Here is a 22,521-nt window from a genome sequence, read left to right as displayed (position 1 = left end):
AACATGACAGACTCTCTTAAAGGTGAATTATACAGTATCCAGAATGCTAACACAGCATTATGTCCCAAATTCTTATCCAGCTACCTTCTGTCATTGAAGCCTTTTCTGATACCTTGAGATAAAGCCCAACTTTCCATTTCACCTGGAAACACTTTGAGGAATTTTGTAATGGCAGATGATTGTTCACCAGCCACCACTGCATTGCATTGTAAATATTTTCATAGATATCACTCTAACATTTTAAACACTTGTTTTTCAACCTTCTTACCCATGGAAGGCCTTTGTGGTCTTTGCCTGGTATTTTAATACGTGTTTGCCCAGGAAGGCAGGGTTTGGCATGGAGCAGGAGCTACCTTGAACTGATGTACCTGAGGGAAAAGAAGGGGGACTTCTTCCTCTGGAGGTGCTTGGTTAGGAGCAAAGAGGAGCTTTTGCCTGGAGGAGACACTGGCTCTTTCCACAGTGGGTTGTTCCGATTGTTCATGGTCCTTTAGTCTGACCAGAAGAGCAGAAAGTGAATTCGCTGAGCCCGGGTGGAGGCTGTGCTGGAGGCTTCAATAGGTGAGGCTGTGCTGGGGTCTGGAGATGTGGGCTGGCTGCCAGGGCAGCTCTGTAGCCACCTGAGAAGCCATCAGGAAACAAGGCAGTAGGTTGAACATTGGCTATGTCCGCTTTAGGATACAGACGTTTGGGACCGAAGGCGATCATTCCCCAAGCTTTGAGTGCATGGCTTCATTTACTGCTATTAGCATAAAATTTCTGTTCCTGTCTCTCTTATTCCTTCACTCAAAATGATGCTCGAAGTCAAAGAATTTAGAGGTAGGAGGAGGGAAGTGTGGGGATGACTGGCAGAGAAGCCCAAGTGTTTGCAAGTAGGGTGCCATGGTCCTTCAGATGGCCTCGCTTGCCTGGGTCAGCAGGGCACTGGTGGTTCTGTTTGGGGCTCACGTTCCCCGGTTGCTCAGGACACGCTGCCCTGCCCCTGAGCTCAGGTGATCTTGCTGGAGCAAGGCTGAAATCGTAAGCTCTGGGTTGGTCTTGGTCTTCAGATCGCAGCTCAAGTCGTGACTGGCTGGTTTGAGATGGTCTAGTGAAGACTTCTCTTTCTCTGAAGAGGGCATGTGAGGAGGTGGTATTCAGGGCAGTAGCAATGGTCTGGAGAGAAAAGTCGAGCCATTGGCAGTATCAGTGCTGTATTTGGTGCTGTCAAAATCATTGCTTGGCTCAAAATTAATACAACAGCACTTTGGATTTCAGTTTTCCTTCAGAGGGAAGAAAAGCAGAGTCCATAAACCCCAAAACCTAAAGTTCTTCTTTCCTGAAATAAATATTGACTTAGAAGGTGGCAGACATCACAAAATGTAGTTTATTTATTGAAATCAGGGGTCTTTTTAGAACGTTTCTGTAGAGATGCGACAGAAAATTTGAAGTTTTATTTAAATGAAATCTGATTATGAAGCAATTTGCTATGCCACTGTTTCTCCTTGTAAAGTGGTTGGTGGTTATCATTTTATTGCGTATAAATCTGTGGTGGGGATTTCTGTTCATCTAGAATCTATGAGAAAACTTTCTTCTGTCTGTAAACAAACTGATAAACAGCATTAGGACACTGAGGGATAAAGGGATAAATGGGATGCTAAGGTACCTTTTCAAATCTGTAGAGTGTTAGGAGCGCTGGGGTTTGTTCTTTTTTATGTTTTTTGTTTTTTTTTCTTGTTTGTAGTAACATCAGACGTAATTTCAAGTCCTTAATATTCCGCAGCTCCAATTTTCAAATCACAAGAATAAAAAGCAACACGCCTGTCTAGTTACTTGTCTGTAGTAGTGAGGCTTTAAATAACTATGCTTCAGACTAAGAAATCACCAGTGCACATTAACATTTCAACTAACATGTTGGGAGCAAACTGTATTCATCTCTGAGTTCATCTGTCTCGAGTGCAAGTTGATGGTGATCAGATCTGGGAAAAAAAAATGGTTTAAAAAAAAATGGTTTATTAGTTTGGTTTTTATGGGATGTGCTGTGAAGTCATTAGTGATGAGCTGTAGGTACTTTACATTCTGTGTTGTCAAGCCCTTTTTTTTTCCTCTCCTTCCCTCCCCTTCTCTTAGCAGTGACAAGAGGAGCACAGGAGCCCTCCTCGTGGCTGAAGGACCAACATGAGCGATGCATGTAACGCTAACAGCGAGAGACACATGCTTCCTACCAGCGGTCATTAAAACCGGGCAATGGAGCACATCGTCACAGACATGGGGTGCAACGCTTCCATAGATGACAGAGCTGAAAGCAAGTCAGAAAAAGGTGAGCGCTCCCATCATCTCCACGTCAGAGGTGTTCTCTCCGTACCACTGGAAGAGGATTACATGATAATATGTCCCCCTAGTTCTGTTGTCAAATGTTTGTTCAGAGAAAATTATTTCCCCCCAGATTTTCTTTATTTAAAGGGGTGCATAGTTTTCAGATGCTGGCTGAGGTCAGGAGGCAACTGCAGAGCACCTATAGCATCTACGCATTGGGTTGGAAAAGATTGTTACAGAACAGAAGTTAAATTTCAGGCACGTGCTCGCTCACTCTGGCACTGACAAAGCATATAGGGTATGGGACTCAGGGGGGCTTTTTGTGGCTTTTCACAACATGGGGTTCCTGGGTAAACTGCTCCCATTTCCCTGCTGCTGGGTGACCCTGATAATGAAACAAATGCAATGGAATAGAGCTACTACAATGAATCCCCAAACGGACCTTATGCCATGTTAAGTCTGGCCTGAAATTCTTCCTGATAGCCGTTGAGGCTGTTGGTGGGAAGTCCCCATAATACATGAATAAACATTCAATTTAAAAATTGATGTATTGGCCCCCTGCTTTTCAACGCAGCACACCTGGACTTTGCACAGGCAAGAGGGGCACGGGGTTGTCTCAGACACCCTTGTTCTGACCCTTTGTATTCTTTTTCAAGGTTTGATGTTAAAACATTTACAGGTCTGCTGGGAGCTGTGGTACATGGCACCATGCATTGTCTTAGATTATTACACCAAACAGCACTGGTTGAAAAGGAAGGCACTGTTGGGCTGGAGTCCTAGACCCATCCATAAAGGAAGGATGGGGTCCTACCTTTTCGGTTTTGCATGCCATGAACATATGTGCTTTGTAAGGCCACAGAAACAGGTTACTTGGGAATATTTCTGAGGGTGCAAAAACTCAGAGAGGCCATGAGGAGCTGAACTCCTTTCTCAGCCTACAACCAACACTACATGTTGGTGTGGAGCCAGGCTCTGCTATCACAAAGCTGGCTTATAACTCTGTGTGTTTGTTTCATAATGTCTGGCCCTCTCCCATTGCTGGGTGGTAGTCTTTTTGCTCTTCAGCAGTAGTCAAATTATGCAAAACCATCATTATATCTGCAGTCTGAGGCTGTACATCCTTCTAATGCATTAATAACATAAATTTAATGGATACTTGGTGGTGTAGAGATCTTCTGCAACTGGTGATTTATTTTGCAGATGCAGTTTAGCCTAGTGTGAAAATCATGTTCACTTTTAGTCCTGAGAATAACAATGCTGTAATAAGTACAATTTAAAAAATGAGAGGAAATATTGTTAGATTTGCAACATTAACCATATTTGTCAATATTCATCTTAAGTGCCCAGGGCCCAACCGTTAAGCAACCCAGAGGGGCTTTAATGGGGAGTTTCACGGTTCTGATGCTGGAAATCAGTTTCTGTGCTGGTGGCTCCGCTCTGCCCCCTTAGGTACTCGTCTAAACAGAAAAGATGACAGCCTTACTGTCAGGTCTGGGGTGGGGGGAATTCCAGAAAGGACAGAAAACAAGAGAGATCCCAGAGCTTATGCAGGGTAGGGAGTGTGCTCCTAATCATATAAGGATTGCACTTCATTCAAGCGGGAGGATTTTTCTAGGAGGGATAAGATGTCTGTAGGATGGGAGTCCTTGCTGATTTCGGCCTTGTCTGCACTAGAAAACTTTAGCAATTTAACTGTGCCACATAGTTGTTAATGGTAAAATAAGCAAACAACATGCTATTATGGCACCTGTAAAGATTTTTATTTAAAAAAATCTATAGTGTTATACATATTAATAGAGTCACATCTCCACAGAGGTTATTCTTTACTTGTATAAATGTCAGTTTAAGAAAAAGAATCATTCCCATTCAGAGGGTGCCACTCATCCTAGTCTTATCATCCCTGGTATGTGCGATCAGCTGAAATAATTGACAAGTGTAAACGGTTGTTCCTCTAGTGCAGAGCTTTTCTTTGCATGTATTTGCAGGGAAAAAAAAAAAAAAAGCACTGGCTGTTAATTTTAGCAACTGTAGTAAAATACCAGCGTATTAGTGTTAGGATGTAAGTGTTGTTTTTAGTTTCCTCTTCTTTCTCTTTCACGAAGTTGCAGTGCTGTGCAGCGATGGTTGTATCAAACCCTGGAGTTCTGGAGAACATCTTGGTTTTGTTCCCCTGTTTCTCCTGATCATGTCTGCTCAGAAATGAGCAGTGGTTCCTGCCAGCGTCAGGAGCTCAGATCAATGTATTCCTTTGGTCCTTGTTCCTTCGATAGCATTGTCCTGCAGCTGCTTTGACTTGTTCCCCCAAGATCAGAAACATAAAGACTTTTTGTGTGTGTGTCTTATGCTGAGCTGTTAAGGGTGAGTAGCCCTGAAGCTCCTTGAAAAGAGGTATTAGCTGCAGGCTGGAGGCAAAGGCTGTTTGTAAACAATACTGTGTACATCAATTTATGTGCACAATACTGTTTGTAAACATTTTGTCCCAAGATTTGTATTTTGCTGGCTTGCTGATATAGCTGGGCAGGCAAAAACTTTCTATTAAGTGAGGTTCTTACAAACTTTGTCATTACACGAAGCTCATGTTACAGCTTGCAAAGTCTGAAGCTTTTTACTGGAGCTTGGTAAAGAAATACATTTCTTTAGTAGGCAAAATTGATCTTCTTTCTTTCCTCACCTTCTCAAAACCCGCATACTGCCCATCAGCTGAACATGGCAGACTTCTTAGATGCGTACTATCTTCAGGAGAAAGAAATGGGGAAGGTTTCTAATAATATAGACTTGAGCAAGTCAGCTGGTTTGGAATCTGTCCCTCAAGACAGAAACAATCGATGCATCATGTATGCATTATCAAAAAACATTTTTTCAGTCTTATTTTTACAGACCTCCATCTTAATTCTGACTGTGCACAATGGACTGCATTTGTCATCTGTCTGCAAAGTTCTGCAAAGGTAATGCGTGTTTTCATTGATGATTGCACTGATCCATTGCCTTCTCTTTTGACAGCAATTAAAGCTGCTGTTCTCATCCAGAAATGGTACCGCTCTACAAGGGCCCGGCTAGAGATCAGTCGCCGCTATTCTCTGACTATCTTTCAGTCAATCGAATATGCTGATGAGCAAGATCAAGCACAGGTTTGTAATCTTCAGTTCTTCCTGTACAAGCAGCTGTGTTATTCCCAGAGCACAAACAAAATGGATAGGAGACTGTTTCTCCCTACAAAGCTGTGTCCTGAATAATAAAACCACTTCCCTGCCTCACACGTGAACTAGTTAAGTCGTGTGTGTGTGTGTGTGTGTGTGTGTGTGTGTCAGCAAGGCAAGACATGTGCAACAGAGAAATAGAGATATCAATATCTCAGCACATCAGCCCAGGCTTCCTTCAGGGTCAGTACTGGGTATTAGGAGCTTCTAAGGCTTTGTGTTCAATCTAGCATCAGTCTAACGTGAGTTGGGTGAATAGTGGCTGTTTCCTTCTATTGACTGTAAAGGAAGTCTAGGCAAATATTCTGGATGATGGGCAAGATGAATTACACCCCAAAAAATCAGCAACATTGATGTAGTCCTGGAATTTTGTATGTCTTCAAATAATGTCAACCTGCTGCTGTAGAGGTGATGCTATGGGAACATACAGTAGTGTCACAGATCCCTCTACATGGAAAACTGCTAATATATGACTAAGGAAAGAGAATGTTAATGCTTGTTGGATCCCCTGAACTGATCAGTATGTGTTTGTTCTTTTCTTTTCCTTATTCAGCTAGCCAGCTTTTTCACATTCATGCTGGAGCGCTATGCAGGTAAGGATAAAAGTCAAAGTAAAATGGAGATTCTGTTTGAAAACCTTATGTGAGAGAAGTGAATTTTCTATGTAATGTTTACAGCCTGTGGCACATGCTGGGATGAGATTTGCTTTCCCAAATATTGCTCTAAGAATTTGGTCCTGTTAAGTATTGACTCCACTCAATATCTGTGCAGTGAGTCAAGATGTCAGACAGGAATGGATCCCCGTTGTCCTTTATAAGAACACTCAGAGGTGCTCAGAGTGCTTTCTTACATGTCACTGCCACTGAGCTGTTCTCATGGTAGTCTTACTGCCCAATTTGCACAGTTTTCTATGCATGTTTTTCTTAGACTATGAGACATGATTATGCAGAAAAAGTGTGACTAGTTGGTTTAGGGGAGGTGTAATCAAACAAAGAGGTGGTTTTGTTCTTCCTTTTCCTTTATTTTTTTTCCCTAAAGTAGTTTTGGACCACTTTTAAACTTAATTTATTCTAGATTTTGCTACAAAATGTACCAGTATGTGAATGATTAAAAATGAAATAAATTTAAACTGCTGGGGATGAATGTTTATCTGAGCTTTAACTGAGATGGTTACTAACCTTTAATTTCTGAAGTGTTTGGGGATGCTTGGGCAAAACTTACTTTTAAGTCAAGCTTGACAGAAGGACAGATTGAAAGTGACTTCCTAAAGCCAGAAAACAAACACCAACTTCCTGAACAAATTGAGAAAAGATCTAATCTCAGCCCTATTAAAAAGGAGGCTGCCCCCTTCCTATTCAATTACAAGCGAATATACTTTCTTCTTCATCTGGTCCAGCCACAGAATACACCAATTAAAATTTGCACAAGACACTTTGATAGCAGGCTAAAACCATCACCAAAACCGTAAGTGGTTCAGTGTTCTAATGACAACCATTAGAAATTGTAGTCTTTCTCTCTTAAATACTTTAGAGTGCCTCTCTGTGCTCTGCAGAGAAAGAAATTGTATTTGAGCCTTGCTGCAAAGCCAAGACAGATGATACAGTTGTCCTTCCTTTGATTTTTTTTTTCCATTATCGTCTTACTCTGCAAAAAGTCATTTAACTTCCTGGGAAGGAAGTGGCAAATTTAAAGAAAATAAAACACTGCTCCCTTCATCTACTTCTGTATGCTGATGGTGACAGTTCAGCGAGGAAGAAAATTCTAGTGCTAGGTCTGGGATTTGGTACAATAGTGTTAATCTCTACTTTCATTATCATATTAAAAGGGAATTTTACAACTGCTTGTCGTAGATATGATTTATCCACCTTTTTACCCGTGCCTATTGACAGAAGGAATTAACACAACTGAGGTGCCTCCAGCGACTTGCTTGGGCACAGAACGTGACTGTACAGAGCGCCCTGCCTCATATGCTGTCCGTTGCTGTCACCGCACGGGTGACCTGTTCCTTGGTCTTGCAGATATTAGCAATCATATAGGTGGTTAAGGCTGACACACATGATAAAGAATGTATTTTATGGTAAAGCTCCTCTTTGTCTTGCTTGCTTAAAATTTCCATCTGTCAGGACTGAAGTTGTTAAGGCTTGGTATCTGCTCCAAATACTTTATTTTGGTCTTGTTTTGTTTTGTTTTGTTTTTTTCTCCCTTTCTAATAAGGACCCTGTGTTACAGATACCAGAACCAAAAACGATACAGAACGGTTGTGTAAGATTCATGTTTAATACAGAGGCAGTCCAGGGTCTTCTGCACAAAGGATTTTTCTGACGTCTTGAATGAGAATTGCATATTGAACTTGTGTTGCCTGGTTTGTGGTTAAGTTTGTCCAACAGCTGGCCGTGTGCATTCCTTACTTCAAGCTCTTGCTTGCCTGCGCCGCTGAGTGACCTTTGCAGTACTTGTGCCTACGCCAGTGATTTAAGCAAAATCTGTGCCAAATAGAGAGATTCCTTAATGAACTGCTTCCATTTCTGCTGGATCACGGTCTTAAGATGGGAGCCACTGTGAGTGTAAACATAATAAGCAGAAAGCTTTCAAATTAGCTTTGCCATTCCCAAGCATTTTCTAAAACCCACAATTCTCTGATTTTTTTATTTTTTTTTCATCGGTGTCTGGTCGCTTAAATTAGGGTGATAGCACATTGTTCAAAAGCCTTCTCCAAGAACATAGCAAATAATATTCTTACTAGAGCACAGGTTGCCTGTTCTTCTCTGTATGTGACGATGAGAAAGCTACCTGAAGATTTTGTGATCCTTGTTTTTCATTACATTATAAACCCCTCAGGACTCCTCTATTCATCTTGGAATCTGCTTGTTCAGAATGTGTTTTTTCAGAGAAAGAAAGCAGTCACCGTGTCATTAACAAGGTAGTGCTTTTGATGTGATTGTTTGTGTTATACCCTGAAGCTCTTTTCATCCTCTCAACCTGCTTAAGATGTCAGTGCAGTTGGAGTTGCAATTGGGATATTACGTAGCTGTGTGTTGTTCTTGTTCTGCTGGTGATTAAAGGCTATTTCCCAAGGGTTGGCAGAAAGTAAGAATTAAAATGTTTTCCATCCTACACTTCTCTCCATCCATTAAAACCAAAAAAATCTGTGTACCTACTCAGCCTTTCAGTTGAGAGATCTCCAGTCAGACGAACAAAAGTGCTTTTCCAGCAAAAGGTGACCCATTTACTCACTCTTTTGTGTGCACACCAAGGGTGAGAAGGCTGCAAACGTGTTCTGGGCAAAGTGGTGGGACTGGGAGTCCAAGGCACTCCTGTCTGTGCCTCTCAGGGTCCCTGGGCCACCTCCCAGAGCCTTCCTTCGAAAAGGAACTGAGTAAGTCTTGCTCTCTGCAGCTTCGCACCCCACCACACCTTCCTTACAGCACTGACATCCTTCCGAAGCTTTTTGCACAGAGTGATTCTTGCAGTGGGGAATAAGCCACAGCCTGCAGCTTGCTGCACCAGGACCAGTGTGAAGGAACAGATGTTTGGGGCACAAAGGAAATCTTCATCCTCTTCTTGGACTCCTGGTCCGTCTGCCATTAACTTTGTGTCTTGTGCATCAGTGCCTGGAGGATGTCAGAGCACTCCTTGGGAGCTGGAGGTGCTCTCTGGGCTTTTGTGTTTGTTTAATATGGAGTATGGCCACTGGCAGCCCTGTGGGGTCTGCAAGTAGGGGCCAGCACACGCTAATCCCCAGGCTGCATTAGGACATCCATTACTGGAAGAAGTGCTGACTGCTCCCGGATGAGACATCCGGTGCAGGAAGGAGCCTTAAAATCAAGCTGAAAGACTGCCCGAGGAGATGTAAGAGCACTCTAAGGCTAATGACCACGGCCGGCTTTTGATTCTTCATCCAGAGGCAGAAAACAGGGTGTGCTTTGCAGAGTTGTGCCCTGCGGGGAAGGAGATTGGGTTTCCCAGCCTGGACACCTGCCAGAAGGGAGCAGAGGCGGTGAGGAAGGCAGGTCTGTGCTCAGAGGGGAAGGCAGGGTCGCCTGCTGCGAGCAGGACGGGGGGGACAGAGGGGGAGCAGGTGTGGGCAGGTGCCTGTGCGGCTGGAAACGCTGAGAAGACCACTGACACTGGAGGAGTCACAAGAGGAGAGCCTCTGGCCAGAACTTGGTGGGAACTCCGAACCCTGCACACCTTGTCCTTTCCTGCAGCCTGCATCCATCTGCATGGCTGCACACAGAGGGTGCTGATCAGCTCGCAGCAGAGCAGCTGATAAGAAACAGTTCTGTTTTTAAACCCTTTTTAAATCCTTTATAAAAGGATGCTTTTTATCTGCTTATTTCTTTAATATGAATTTTATGCAGGTAAAAGACAAGCTGGCCTTTATGAATCTCATAATTTATGAGGCCACATGCAGGTTTTGGCTGCTGTGTGTTTTGAGTCACAGCCACAGGTATTCCTTCAGCAACAAATAATGTATCTTCATTTCCAGTTGCAGGGTTACAAAAACCTTACCGTCAGCCCAGCAAAAAGTGTTTCCAACAATCACCTCACGCAAGCAGCTCTGCAACAGCAACCTGCAGATCACTGTCCTTTAGGGCTCTGAGTGTCTCCGTTAGAATAAGAGATGATAAAGACAGTCTGCAAGGAGCAAACAGTGCAATCAGTTGTTCACTCAGTTGTATATCAAGGGTATGCAAGAAAATATGGGATTGAAGCAATTAGCAATGCTCCTGCTTTCTCCATCTTCAGGAAAATGAGAAGAAGCTGGCTTTGCTTACTTTCTGCCTTCCAGTGGTTTTATGGCAGCCACCCAGGAGCTGGCATTGTCTCCTCATATCAGAAGGGAGTGCTATGCAGTCAGCTGTGAAGGAACACTGCTTGGCTGCTGGCTTTTTTAATACTCAGTGAGCTGCTGGTATTTAGCCTATTTTTTTAATGTAAAAAACAAAAGCAACACAAGCACCTCTTTAAATCTGGTATTAACCGTGTAATCTTGAACTGTAAGCAGGTGACAGTCCCTGGATGATCGGGCACGACTTTTGAATCTCCTTGCCGTGTGGGGGAAGGAGAGAGCCTGTGACAGACTGAGTTCTTGTTACCTAAGAGATCACGTTGCTCCACAGCATCAGTGCAAAGTATTTTGCATCCTGACCAGAGATGCTGGTTGTTGGGACGGTGGCTTTGCCTGGTTTTGTTTGGTTGTGTTTGTTTCTGGTTTTATTTAGTATTGTGGGTCAGTCCGGGGAAACCCGGAGCTGCTCCACTGTACAAGGTAGGAGCTGGCTGCTCCAATACTGCGGCAAGGAGAGCATCAGAAACATTCACTGGTTCTGGTCACTCTGTTACAGCCCCATGTGAGACTGCTGGAGTTTCCACATTCCTGTTTTTCTTCCCTCTCGTTGCAGTTGCTGACACTTCCATCAGCCCCTCTGTTTCTCACAAGGCTGACTCATATCTAACCGAATATGAAAATATCGAGGTTCCAGACTCCTACTGCGGACCACGACTCTCGTTTCCTCTTACTCTTGCAGATGCCAATGCTCTTCTTCATGCTTTCAAGGATGGACAGGTACATTGCAACTAGGTTTTGTTCATTTGTTTTACTTGTTTTACCTCTCTGTCAGGGTGAAACCCCACAGTCAGTTGAATATAAGGCTAAACTGGTGCTCAAAGAGATATTTCTGCCTTCCTTTCCATCCCACTGCTCTTTCCTGCTAACCCTCAGTGGTCACACAGGTATGTGGTGAGCTGTCCTAGGAATCCAGTCGGTTTGGGAGCTAACCCGACAAAACCCAAAGCACCGCTTCTCAGTTCCCAGGTTTGATTCATTTTTCCCCCCATGCTTTAAAGATGAATTCAGTTGCAGGGATTAAGCACCTCATTCCAGTGTGCAAGACCCCACTGCAATGGGGAGAGTGAATATAAAGTGTGGCCAACGTGCTAGCACAGATCTCATGAGCTCTGGCTGCCACTGCTTTACTTGGCAGGGCTTGGCTTGAACTCATGATCATTTGTGCTTAACAATATACTGTATATAGGGGATAACTTTGGGGATATATAAGGGGTCTACCATTGCATTTAATTTACTGAATAATGTTTTGTTTCCTCCCCTAATTTTTTGTGGAGGCTGATCTTAAAAGTAGCACAATATAAAGCTCATGATAAATGAGCCCACCCAGAATTCACCTTGCTGTGGTTGGCATTTTAGTAAGGGAATTATTATATGCAATTGGCCTTTTTTGTTTGTTTTAAAAACATTAATCTTGAAGAGTTAGTTTGTAGTTCATCCATCTGTGTTTGAATTAAATGTCTTAAAAATCACTGACCGTCCAAATTATCGTAAGAAGCATTAGCAGGGAAGACCAGAAGAGCACTTTTACAGGAGCTACATCCCTTCTGAAAGGAGCAATCTTTGAAGGCTTAATGTTCCATTCTCATAACATCTTCACAATGAGCATTAACAAGGCAACCCTTGCTGGAGTTCCCTCTCCTTGGTATTTGTGCAGTTTGCTGAAATACCATTTATGGCCTTTGTTTTATGTTTGTTTTCTTTTTACAGTATATCCTTTTTTTTTTTTTTAGTTACTTTGAACAGATGACCTTAAGCAATGATTCTGAGTGCTGTATTACCCACTCTCTTACCATTTCTGTAGATGGGAAGAGTAGAAATGGTACACTAGAAATAAAATGGGAAAAAATGAACAGCAAGCTCACTAAGCAAGTGCAAAGCTACCAACACTCCAGTACTAAACCATGCAGCCTGTAACCATATTTAAGGAATATCTGTAGTATAAATAATCTGATAGAGCTTCCTTGGCAATATGTGTGTAGTGCTAATAAAGCAGACATACTTTACTGCTCCTCCTAAAAAGTCTTCCTTTTCTCCCTGTTTTTTTTTTTTTCCATAGCTGCTTCATGCCCACTATGTACTGCAGCTGCTATGTGAAACCAGGAGGGTTCTCAAGGAGAAGCCAAATATCAACCTTGTTTCGGTTTCCTACTCCAAGGAGATAACCGTCTGTGGTAAGATGCCAAGGAAGATAACTGCTTTGGGCATTTATTATTTTTTTTAATAAATGCATAAATGGGAGCAAACCAAAAAAAAAAATGTTCCTGAGTCGCACCGAGTGTACTTTTAAAAAGTCCCTCTCCTCCTCTTTCCTTCTTTTGTTAAAAGTTTCTGAATGAGTCAGTATTAGTTCAGTTAATACTTCAGTGCAGCTTAAATATTCCTGCACTTCCAGCTCTAAAGTGCCGCTAAGTACTATGATCACTGGCTGCAATTCTCAGTGCTTGCTCCTCTTACTGAGAAAAAGACTTTACCACGATAGTTTACTCACTGATGATTTTAATGAGGGTGTAATAGGAGTGGCAAATAAGACCTTTCATAGACAGCATGACTATCAAGAACAAATTGAAATGTATAATAAACCCTCATTTCTAAAGGGACCCAAGAGGATGCATCAATCTTTATGCAACGAACAAATTAGTTGCACAGAACGATATGTCACAAGGTGAAGAATTAAGAGCTCATTGCACATCTATTTTATTATGTTTTTGTAAATTATGAGCAAAGGGATGCAGTATGCTGCCATGGCACAGGAAGCAGTAGCTGCAGAACAGAAGAGCAGTGGTGGCATTAGCTCTGACAGCCGTGTCTGCGCTGTGTGTAATAGTAACGCAGTGTAGGGAAGGGCACTGCGACACGTGTGAAACAACTGACGTTTTTAAGATGTGGTTGTGCACCAACTTCAATTACCAGGAAAGGGCTTGTTTAAATAATGTTCTTTACAAACAATAATTTGTTAACCAACCAAATAAAATATCTCTCCAAACTGAGGAAGCATGGATTCATGCTTGCTCACTACAGTACATTCGTGTGAATCAAAACATCCCTCCTGTTGTTTGTAGCTCATTTGTGCTGTGCAAGCAGCATCTGAAGGGCTCCCCTTCCTGCCATTGACATTAACAGCTTTTGCAACCAGATAGATCCTCTGCAGAATATGGGATGGAGGCACATTTTTAAACCTAATAGGTCCAAAATTCTTGATGCCCTTAAAATAAGCTGTCCCTCCTTCTATTTCCTTCTAATTTCAAACAAATAATGCAGATTGAATACTCATGTGAAGTATTTGTGTCCACACGTGTTTAAAATCTATCGCAGCCCAAAGGAGTCCTTAGAGTGACTCCAGCAGGCTCGTCATCAACCAAAAGTTGCACAGAAGACATATGGACATGGTTAGAAATGTCCCTTCTGTCTTTTCATAGAATCATAAAGGTTGGAAAAGACCTCCAAGATCATCTGGTCCAACCATCCCCCTACCACCAATAAAATTATTAAACCCATTAAATCATTTTCTTAATCATTGGTGGAGAAAGCCTGTCCTCAGGCGATTCTGTGGCTTCAGGGCGGTGAGCCACAGGTGTGGGGAGGTGACAGCGCAGGGGGGTGAGGTCCTCCTGTCTGTTCCAAAATAAACCTCAGGAAGGGACAACTCTGCTGTTCCTGTGGCTTTTGCAGCGAGGTGTACAGGCATTGCCACTCCCCCCATCAGTAGTAATCAAAACCTGGCTCTGAACCAGACAGATGCTTGATTGTGCTTCATATAGTAGACTACTTGGTAAATTCAAACCTGTTAGTATTTAGAAGTCTATCAATCATATTTCTGAAATACTAATCTGTTTTCCAGGTTGATAATGTGTTTGCTCATCTTACTTCCATTTCCCTGAGCGAACCTTTACCTGTGTGACAGGTCTGATCTTCAGATCCAGCTGCAAGGACAGAAACATTATGCAAAACAATTGTGTACTCTTTAAGTGTTTTATTGCCTGGTTTTACTAGGCAGCTTCAGCATGTACCTTAACATGAAGCTGATATAATCCTAATACAAGGCAAATTATTAAGGAAAAAGCAAATTACTAAAGAAGACATGGGGAAAAACTTCTTAGGACTAGTTTATATAATTCCAGTTTTATAATTCCATGTATTTGGTAACAGAGGACATATATGTTTTTGTTTCCTGTAGGAGACTTGCATGGAAATCTGGATGATCTTTTTTTGATATTTTATAAGGTAAGTGGGCAACCTGTGATATATCATTTTGACTTTTTGTTATTAAGAATGTATATTAGTCTGATAGTTTTTATCACTGTTAGAACTGTAAATGTGTGTGCACATACCACACACATAAACCCTAGAACAACTTGGATGGTGCCTTTGTCATAGCTTTTCCTTCTCCTCCTGAGGAAGAGAGGAGATGCGGAAGATTTGTCTTCTAAATGTCAAGCTGGAGCATGAACTTAAAAGGTTCTTTGCAATGTCTTCCACATCCAGCCCACATTTTCTGTTCCATGCTGACTGAGGTCTAAAATCCAGAACTAACAATTCCTGATGTGACACTACACTGCAGATAATTTCAGTCCTCAAGCAGAAAACGCAGAGGCTTTCTTTGGCCCTCCCATTGATGCCCATAAGGTGTTTTTCATTATTGTTTGTTTACAGGAAACAAAAAAGGGTGCTATCTTTTTAAAAGCTTTTGAAACCTTGGAAGCAACCATATAGTCTGCACAAAATGGAAATACCTTGGATGTCCTTTCCATATCCATAAACAGCTGCTCACTTTTCAAGTTAAAAAGCGTAACTCTCTTTTACTGAGGTGAAAACAAAAAGAGCCCCAGGCTATCTTTTTCACCATTGTATATTTAACCGAAGGTGCAGTTTTCCTGTGTTTAGTTTCCCATTTATCTTTGGCATGAATCACCACCTTTCATTTAGCAGATAGTCTCTCCGATTTGAGTTTTCCGGAGGAAAGGGTTTGTCTGATCCTTACACATTCTTCGGCCCTGAATGGAGACTGAAATGAGCTAAACCAGGTGTTTCAATGATGTAATTCCCCTCTGCTTCCAACGTTGTTACACTTTATCTGACATGGCTGGATGGAAACTTGGTGGTTTTGTCCAAGTGCGTACCTGAAGCCTGCTGAAGCATAATCAGGCCTCTGCGGGCCTCTGCTTTTCTTATTAACTGATTACATGTAGCCAGTCCTCGGCTTGTAGTCTTTTAGCTGTTATTTTAATTATGCAATCTTCCTTTTTGGAACAGTATATTGAAACAGAATCAGAGTATGATTCAGGTTGGTTTCATATACCAGACCTGTGAGGGGAAAAATAGCTGTTCTGGAGATAACTGCTGCAGCTATCTCCGAATAATTAAGAAAAACATGTGAGTGAGGACTAAGTGCTGATTGTAGTGACTTCAGAGCCAGCCCCCCAGCTGTGGGCAGCAGTGCTCATACTGCCAGTTGCTGTTTGGCTTCAGGGTCCCTCCTTACAGCAGACTCTGTGCAGTGGGCAGATGTTTCGTCCTCATTTCCAAGCAGCTGAGGAAGTGGAGAGTGCGTGATGCAGTCACAGTGCTGGGACAAGCCCCCAAACCTCAGGCATGGTAGGACAAAGCACAGCCAGCAGAGCTGTGGCTCTTCAGCATGGTGCTGGGCACAACAGCACGTGTAACGCTGAGACCCAACGAGGGTGATGCTCAGAGAATCACTTTTTTTCTCAGTAGCCAATTTGTAAAGTCCATTCGGTCACTGCATTAATCTCCGTCAAATTACAGCATTTCCTGGAATTCCTTGAAACACTTGCATTTTAAAATATGTATTGCTAGGTTAGATTGTTAAATGGCTGCTACGGGTAGGAATAGCCTGGAGCTGCAGAGAATGCGAACAACAAACGGAAGTTAATTAATCACTAACCCAGCCGATACAGGAATGATGCCCAGCAGCAAGCTGCTAATCATTAGAGGGCCTTGTTCACCTCTTTGACATGTTGGGGCTACAACAGCCTTTCATTTGCTGTTGCTCTTATTAGTCGTAACCGTGGAAAAGGAAATAAAATCTTTGCATGAGCGTGGAACAGAACTACAATGCCTCATGGAAACTAGAAGTTAAACTCTCCTTTAAAAGTATGAGCTGTGTGTAAACCTTTGCAAGAGAGGCAGGGCAGAGGCTGGAGAGCATGTCAGCACGTCTGTCCTTCCATGAGGATGGCGGCTGCAGCGTGGCTCTGTGCACGCCGACCATCTGCTGGGCAGTCTCCTGCCCGTGGGCTTTAAAGCAAAGCTTTGATTAATCCATCTCCTGGTCTGACACAGCCTCAGTCAGGAAGCGGGGTGTGTTGCAGTGCTGCCCAGCCTCCTCAGAGTGGCTTCTGCAGTTGTCATATGGTTTTGTAGATGTTCTGTTGATCGTTCTTGTGCGCACCATTTGTGACAGCAGAGGTTTCCTTTTCCTGGCAAGCGAAGAATGAAATGATATTTCCAGTACTTGTGACTGGAAATGATGAAGCTACATGTAGCTGCTGCTATGCTTTCTGTAAGCTGATGGCACCCATTGATGTGCTGATAACTAATCTAAGAGCACGTACCAGCAATTCACAGTAGTAGCTTCTGATGTCACCATTCACAATAAAGCATTGCTCTGTATCTTCAGAAGAAAAAAAATAAAGATAAAAACTACCTGTACATGCAGTCTTCCAGGTGCACAAGCTTCCTGGTATATCTTTAACAGCACCCCTGGCAAAGTGCAAGTATGAGTATAAGTCAAGTAATGCTTTCAGGATTAAAGCAATTGGAAAAAAGAGGTTCTTCACATCTCTGTATTAAGATTTGGACTGCAGTATTCCTTAGGAGTTCTGGGAGCATAGACTGCAAACAATGTAAATATCTGAAATCCAGTTTCTTCTGTGTAAGGAAATGTAAGGACCTTCAGACTTGTGTCAGAAGATAACTTCTGGAGTTCTTGTCATCCATTCAAAATGAGTGATTCCCTTCTATTTGCAAGTGCACAACTTCCCAGCAGCAGTTGCATTAACAGAAAAGTATATTTTACTACAAGAATAATGTTCCTATTGGTCCCTTTCAATTTAATTTAATAGGTAGAGGAATGGATTAGAGACAGCATCATAAGAACCGTTAGAGAGGTCATCTCTTCTCTGATGGTTCATACAAGATGTCCGATTTGGAGATTTCTGTTCTAAGCAGTGGAAATAAATGCTGTGTTTCTGAGTTCTGTATTATGCTTTTTTTTTTTTCTTCCAGGTTTTATAGCCAGGAGTTCTCATTAGAAATGATATTTCCTTTATTACAGTAGCATAACAGTCTCCAAATGTCCTTGTCTTTGTTTCTTTCTGCAGAATGGTCTACCTTCAGAAAAAAAACCTTATGTCTTTAATGGTGATTTTGTTGACAGAGGGCGAAATTCTATGGAAATACTTATAATCCTGTTTGCATTTCTTCTTATCTACCCCAATGATGTACACTTGAATAGAGGAAACCATGAAGACTACGTCATAAACTTGAGGTAGGTTTTAGGGGATGGAAGGGAGGGGGTATCTGATCATTCATTGGAAATGGTGGAGCTTTTGAATGCCACTGTGCCAACATCTGATCTCTAAAACAGAAGTAATGTTTTATTGGGTATGCAGGTGGAGCTTTGCATCTTCAAGATGTGTTGGGGGGAGCAAAGTACACCCTCATTACACACAGACACTCGAACAGAAGTGCTTGTCTCTGACATAATCACAGCCCATTGAAGTCAGAGGGTTCATTGGAGCTGCCTGAGTACCAGAGCAGGGGATGGATGGAAGGACTATATTTTAGTTAAATCATGGGCTTTTCCCCAGCATAGCAACAGACTTAAGTGTGCAGTATGATGGAACCAGGAAACCAGGAGCTGAGACGTCACTTAACTTCAGACTAAGATGTCATTTCCCAAAAAAGGGGGGGGAGGGAGATGGACATGATAGATGGTGATGTCCATGGAGATTTTGAGGGAATTTTTATACAACATTGGTTAGGTTCCTTCGAAAATTCTCTCTAATATCTAAAAGGTAAAATTGTTACGCTATTACGTTTAGATGGGAAATAGGCTGCTTAAAAATTATTGGTCTGGACGCTGTTTCTGATCCCTTATATGCACAAGAAATCAATTTAACTCAATTATTGAGATAGAAGAATGCACTTTTTAAACTGAGGTGAGACATAAATGACAGGAGGAAAAGAGGGTTGGAAAATTCCTGGCAATCACGGTAGTGCAGAAAAATGTGCAGAAAGGGCACATAAAAACACAGTTCATGATGTTGTTCTATTTTCAGATATGGCTTCAGCAATGAAGTTTTGAACAAGTATAAGGTATGATTCTTCCTAGTTTCCCTGTATTTTCTTTGAGTCTTGCACATGTAAAATGAAAAATGTCTGAACAAAGAAACTTCAAACCAGTTTATATAGGTATAGTGCAAAATGAGTTTAGTAATGTAGTTAAAATTATTTTGAATTTTCAGTGGCATAACTGACAAAACAATTCCAAGTAGTAACATCTTGTGCTCAGCGATCTGTGGGATGAAATAAATAACATTGGTGAGGCCACTCAGCAGCACACAGAGAGGTAAATGAAGTGCTGGAGAGACTTTTGAATGGCTCTTAGAGTAAATTTCAGGTCATATTTGTCGGTGTTGCAATTTGGGGTGTCCCCTGGGTGGAACTGTTCATACAGACAGTTGCAGACACCTCAGCAAAATCTTGAATTTAGAAGCAACAGAATCTGCCTGAAAGGATCTAATCCAAGAGTACACTTTGCAGGTCCACGGGAAGGTAATTCTGTATCTTCTGCAAGATGTCTTCAGCTGGCTCCCCCTTGCCACTATAATTAATAAAAAAGTACTTATCGTACATGGAGGAATTTCAAACACCACAGATTTGGATTTCCTGAATTTACTTGAGAGAAATAAGGTAAGAGAGCATATTCATGTGGGGGTACTCTTATTTTTTAAAAAATAATTTAGCAGTACAAATGCTAAGATCAAGTTGTTTGCATGAGGAAAGGAAATGGCTACTTTATAAGGCGAGTAAGGAAAGAAAGGTCTTGTTTTTCTCCAAAATCAGTCTTTAGAAGGGGAGGTTTCAGTAGGTGTTGGGAACCAATTGTTTGGCTGCTGTAAAATGACACAGGTCTTTTGACTTTAAAATAGTTGAAAACACTTTAGATACTCCTTCCTGCGGTGATGACACATTGTTTAGAAAGTACTTTTCATACTTTCTGGCTACTTCAGAAATCAATCTAACCACATCTTTTTAGCACCGCCTGTTGTCCAGGGGCTGTGCTGCTGCCATCTGCTCTGTGTGGGACGTTCACTTTGCAGTGCTCCTGTGGCAGCACATGTGGGAGAGTCCCTCCAGCAGGAGCAAACCTTGGGACCTGGCCTTGAGAAAGCAGAAACTACTGCTTTTCATAAATTTAGACAACAGAGGCATCCATATTTTTTTTCTAGAATGGTGAGCAAGTACATCTTTTTCAAATCAGTGGAAAATGGTGTGGGATTTGGTCTGGAAGATTTATACCACTAGAGATGCCTGCTTGTAAGCTGGGTGCCTAGGCTCCTTACACTCGGTGGAGATCCAGGAGATCTGGTGGAGATCCAGGTCTTACCACTGCTCAGGTGTAGGTCTCTGGTGCTGTTCCTGGAAGCACTGCCAAAGCCTGGGGGGATTCCCAGTGGCCTCTGGCTGCCTCTGCAGAAAGGCAGGTCTTCCTCACAGGTCTCCTCCGCTGCTCTCCTCCAGGTCTGGTTCGTGTCTGTGCACCTGGTGCTAATTCACAGACATGGCAGAGCACCCCAGATGGCACAAGACACCAGTGTTTAAGCAGCTGAAATGTGTTCCTTGTCACTTGTGGCTGTGCAATCCAGAGCTGCTGCTCTCACCCTCGTGATTTCTAGCACAGAAAGAAATGTTTTACCGATCAGCCAGGTGCAGCTCAGTTTGTTTCTCAAGGATGTTAAAAAGGGCGATGAATACGCCTGGTTATCTGCGCCCAGGCCCTGCTGACTGAACCAGTGCACTCCGAAATTGGGTGTCTAACTCTGGGTACAGGTGTCTCAGCCGTGAGCCAAGTCCTTCCCACGCTTTCCCCGAGGCAGGGCTGGGCGTGTTACCGATGCACTGCCTACCCGTGAGCTGCACAATTAGCAGGTCAAAGTGGCTGCCTCGGGAGAGCATTGGTAACGAGCCGTGCCTGGGCCACAGCTCAGGGCACAGTCACTCAGGGCCGACTGATGTCTTTTAATTGGTACAGCTGGCAACTGACAGGTCTTCAGACACCAGTCAGTGCACCGGGGAATCATTTTTTGCATCATTTTCTGTGTTAAATAGTTGCACTTTTTTGCTGGTGGTCTGAAAGTGAGATAGTATGAGAAAATATCCAAAGAGAAGAAAAGATACTCCCTGGGGGAGTCCGCATGAATGGGCGTTCATGGAGCCACAGCACATGACTGCAAAAAAGCAGATGTCTGCACATACTGGAGGAGGTTAAATTTATTTAACAGTGAAGGGACTGAAGTAATACCTTATGAACTTTATGGTTATCCTCCTGATAACCATATGGTCATCCTCCATTGACTTCAGCCAAATTAACCTAGCAGCATGCTATTGTATGAGAGCAGTAGTGAGTGCGGTTTGACCTCAGTATAATATACCTGTGTATTTTCAGTCTCCAGTGAAGCTGGGCACTTAAGTATCTGCCCTGAGCCCAAGTGCTGTCCTGGCTGTCCAGGTGAGACCTGGTGACTGAGCGTGGCTTGGAATGAGTGATGGCTTGTGACAGGAACATGAGAGCGCTCCTGAAGAGGTGCCTGACAGACGTGAAGCACGATGTCTGCAGGTGAAAACACCTGCAGCTTCCACCAAACATGAGAGTTCAGGACATCACAAGACTTCAAGACTTTTATGGGAAGGGGGAATGGATGTGCCTTTCAGCTGGCATCTCTGTATCATTATGTTCTGCTAACTCTTCCAATATTCTGTGGGGTTTTATTGTTTGATCGGTTTTGTTTTTTATTTTCAAGTTGAAATCTTTGATGCGGCCACCAAAGCCAGAGGCAGACAGAGAGGAGCAAGCAACGGAGGGAACTCCAGCAGCCAGACCCAGCACATGTGCTGCTAACGAGCATGTCACAAGGAAAACACGCGGCGTCTCGTCATCGGGCTCCACTGAGCTTTCCCGTCCAAATTTACAGTCAGGGCCCACCCTGAAGGAGTGGAAACAAGTAGGTGAAACCAAAGACAGATACAGAGACCCCTGCACAGCAGTGGTAGGGGCTCTGTTTAGAGGGCACGTCTGCGTCCGAGGGGTCTGTGTCTGAACAACACATCATTCTGGGGAGTATACTAGTCAGCTACACATTATTTAGATGCTTTTCATACACCTGGTAAAAAAAGGCTTGTGATCTTAAGCCTCGGAAGGAGGATTTACACAGTGTTTTCTGTTCTTAGCTGTTAGGAGGAGGAAACTGCTCTGTATGAGATGTGTTTGCATGCCCTCATGTGGTTACATCTGTTCGTACATACGTGGTTGTCAGTTTAAACAGGTCAGGCTTGGCAATCAATTGTGATTTCACGCACCTTTTTTGGCTGTGGTTTTGGCAGCTGAATGCTGATAGTGTCCAAAAAAACCCAGCTCCTGAGACCTAAAGGTTGATTACTCAGAGCAGGAAGTTTTTGTCCTCTGGTCGTTAGCTTCCCCTTGAATATTAGAGGCAATACGGAGCGCATGCCATGCTGTAATTTAATAAATTGTGACAATTTGGAAAGCTTAATTTGCACAGCAATTTACAAGCTCAAAATTGAGTTGGGTGTATGTTTATTTTTCTGATCTTCCCTTCAGACAGCTGCTTTAAGGAGTAGACAGCTTTGCTTTGCCTCTAGAAATAGAGCAAATCTCTCTCAGAAAATGTAATTTCCCAAGATCTGAGCTAGAAACTAACGTAAAGTGCTGTAGTAACCCCCCCAAATCTGACACTCCCCAACAAATGGAAGTAGAATGTTTTTGCATAAACCTTTTCTAGTGAGGCTTGAACAGACACATTTTGCCCCATGTTTGGTGCTGACTAGAATTAGCACGTTTAAGCCTTGAGAATTCATCCATTGATGTCTCGATCCTGCTAAAATGCTGATAGGTAAAACCTTGTTTTGAAACAT

At 42.7% G+C, this 22,521-nt stretch overlaps 1 protein-coding gene across 8 annotated transcripts in view; it reads left to right on the top strand.

Moving 5' to 3' along the window:
* Positions 1 to 22,521, top strand: part of PPEF1 (protein phosphatase with EF-hand domain 1) — a 36,420-nt gene that overhangs the window by 8,396 nt on the left and 5,503 nt on the right. For 2 of the 8 annotated variants that reach the window (XM_040532541.1, XM_040532547.1), the window contains exons 2-12: positions 2,113 to 2,299; positions 5,296 to 5,423; positions 6,046 to 6,083; positions 8,295 to 8,301; positions 10,891 to 11,061; positions 12,401 to 12,515; positions 14,519 to 14,565; positions 17,685 to 17,851; positions 18,645 to 18,681; positions 19,129 to 19,278; positions 21,390 to 21,590. In XM_040532541.1, coding sequence (XP_040388475.1) covers positions 2,227 to 2,299; positions 5,296 to 5,423; positions 6,046 to 6,083; positions 8,295 to 8,301; positions 10,891 to 11,061; positions 12,401 to 12,515; positions 14,519 to 14,565; positions 17,685 to 17,851; positions 18,645 to 18,681; positions 19,129 to 19,278; positions 21,390 to 21,590 — 1,134 coding nt within the window. In that variant the 5' untranslated portion in view covers positions 2,113 to 2,226. The other 6 variants (XM_040532548.1, XM_040532550.1, XM_040532537.1 and 3 more) reach the window with 5 other exon arrangements.

This window comes from Cygnus olor, chromosome 1 (genome assembly GCF_009769625.2).
Source record: "Cygnus olor isolate bCygOlo1 chromosome 1, bCygOlo1.pri.v2, whole genome shotgun sequence".
Taxonomy (NCBI): Eukaryota; Metazoa; Chordata; class Aves; order Anseriformes; family Anatidae; genus Cygnus; species Cygnus olor.
This window is presented reverse-complemented; position numbering and strand designations above follow the sequence as displayed.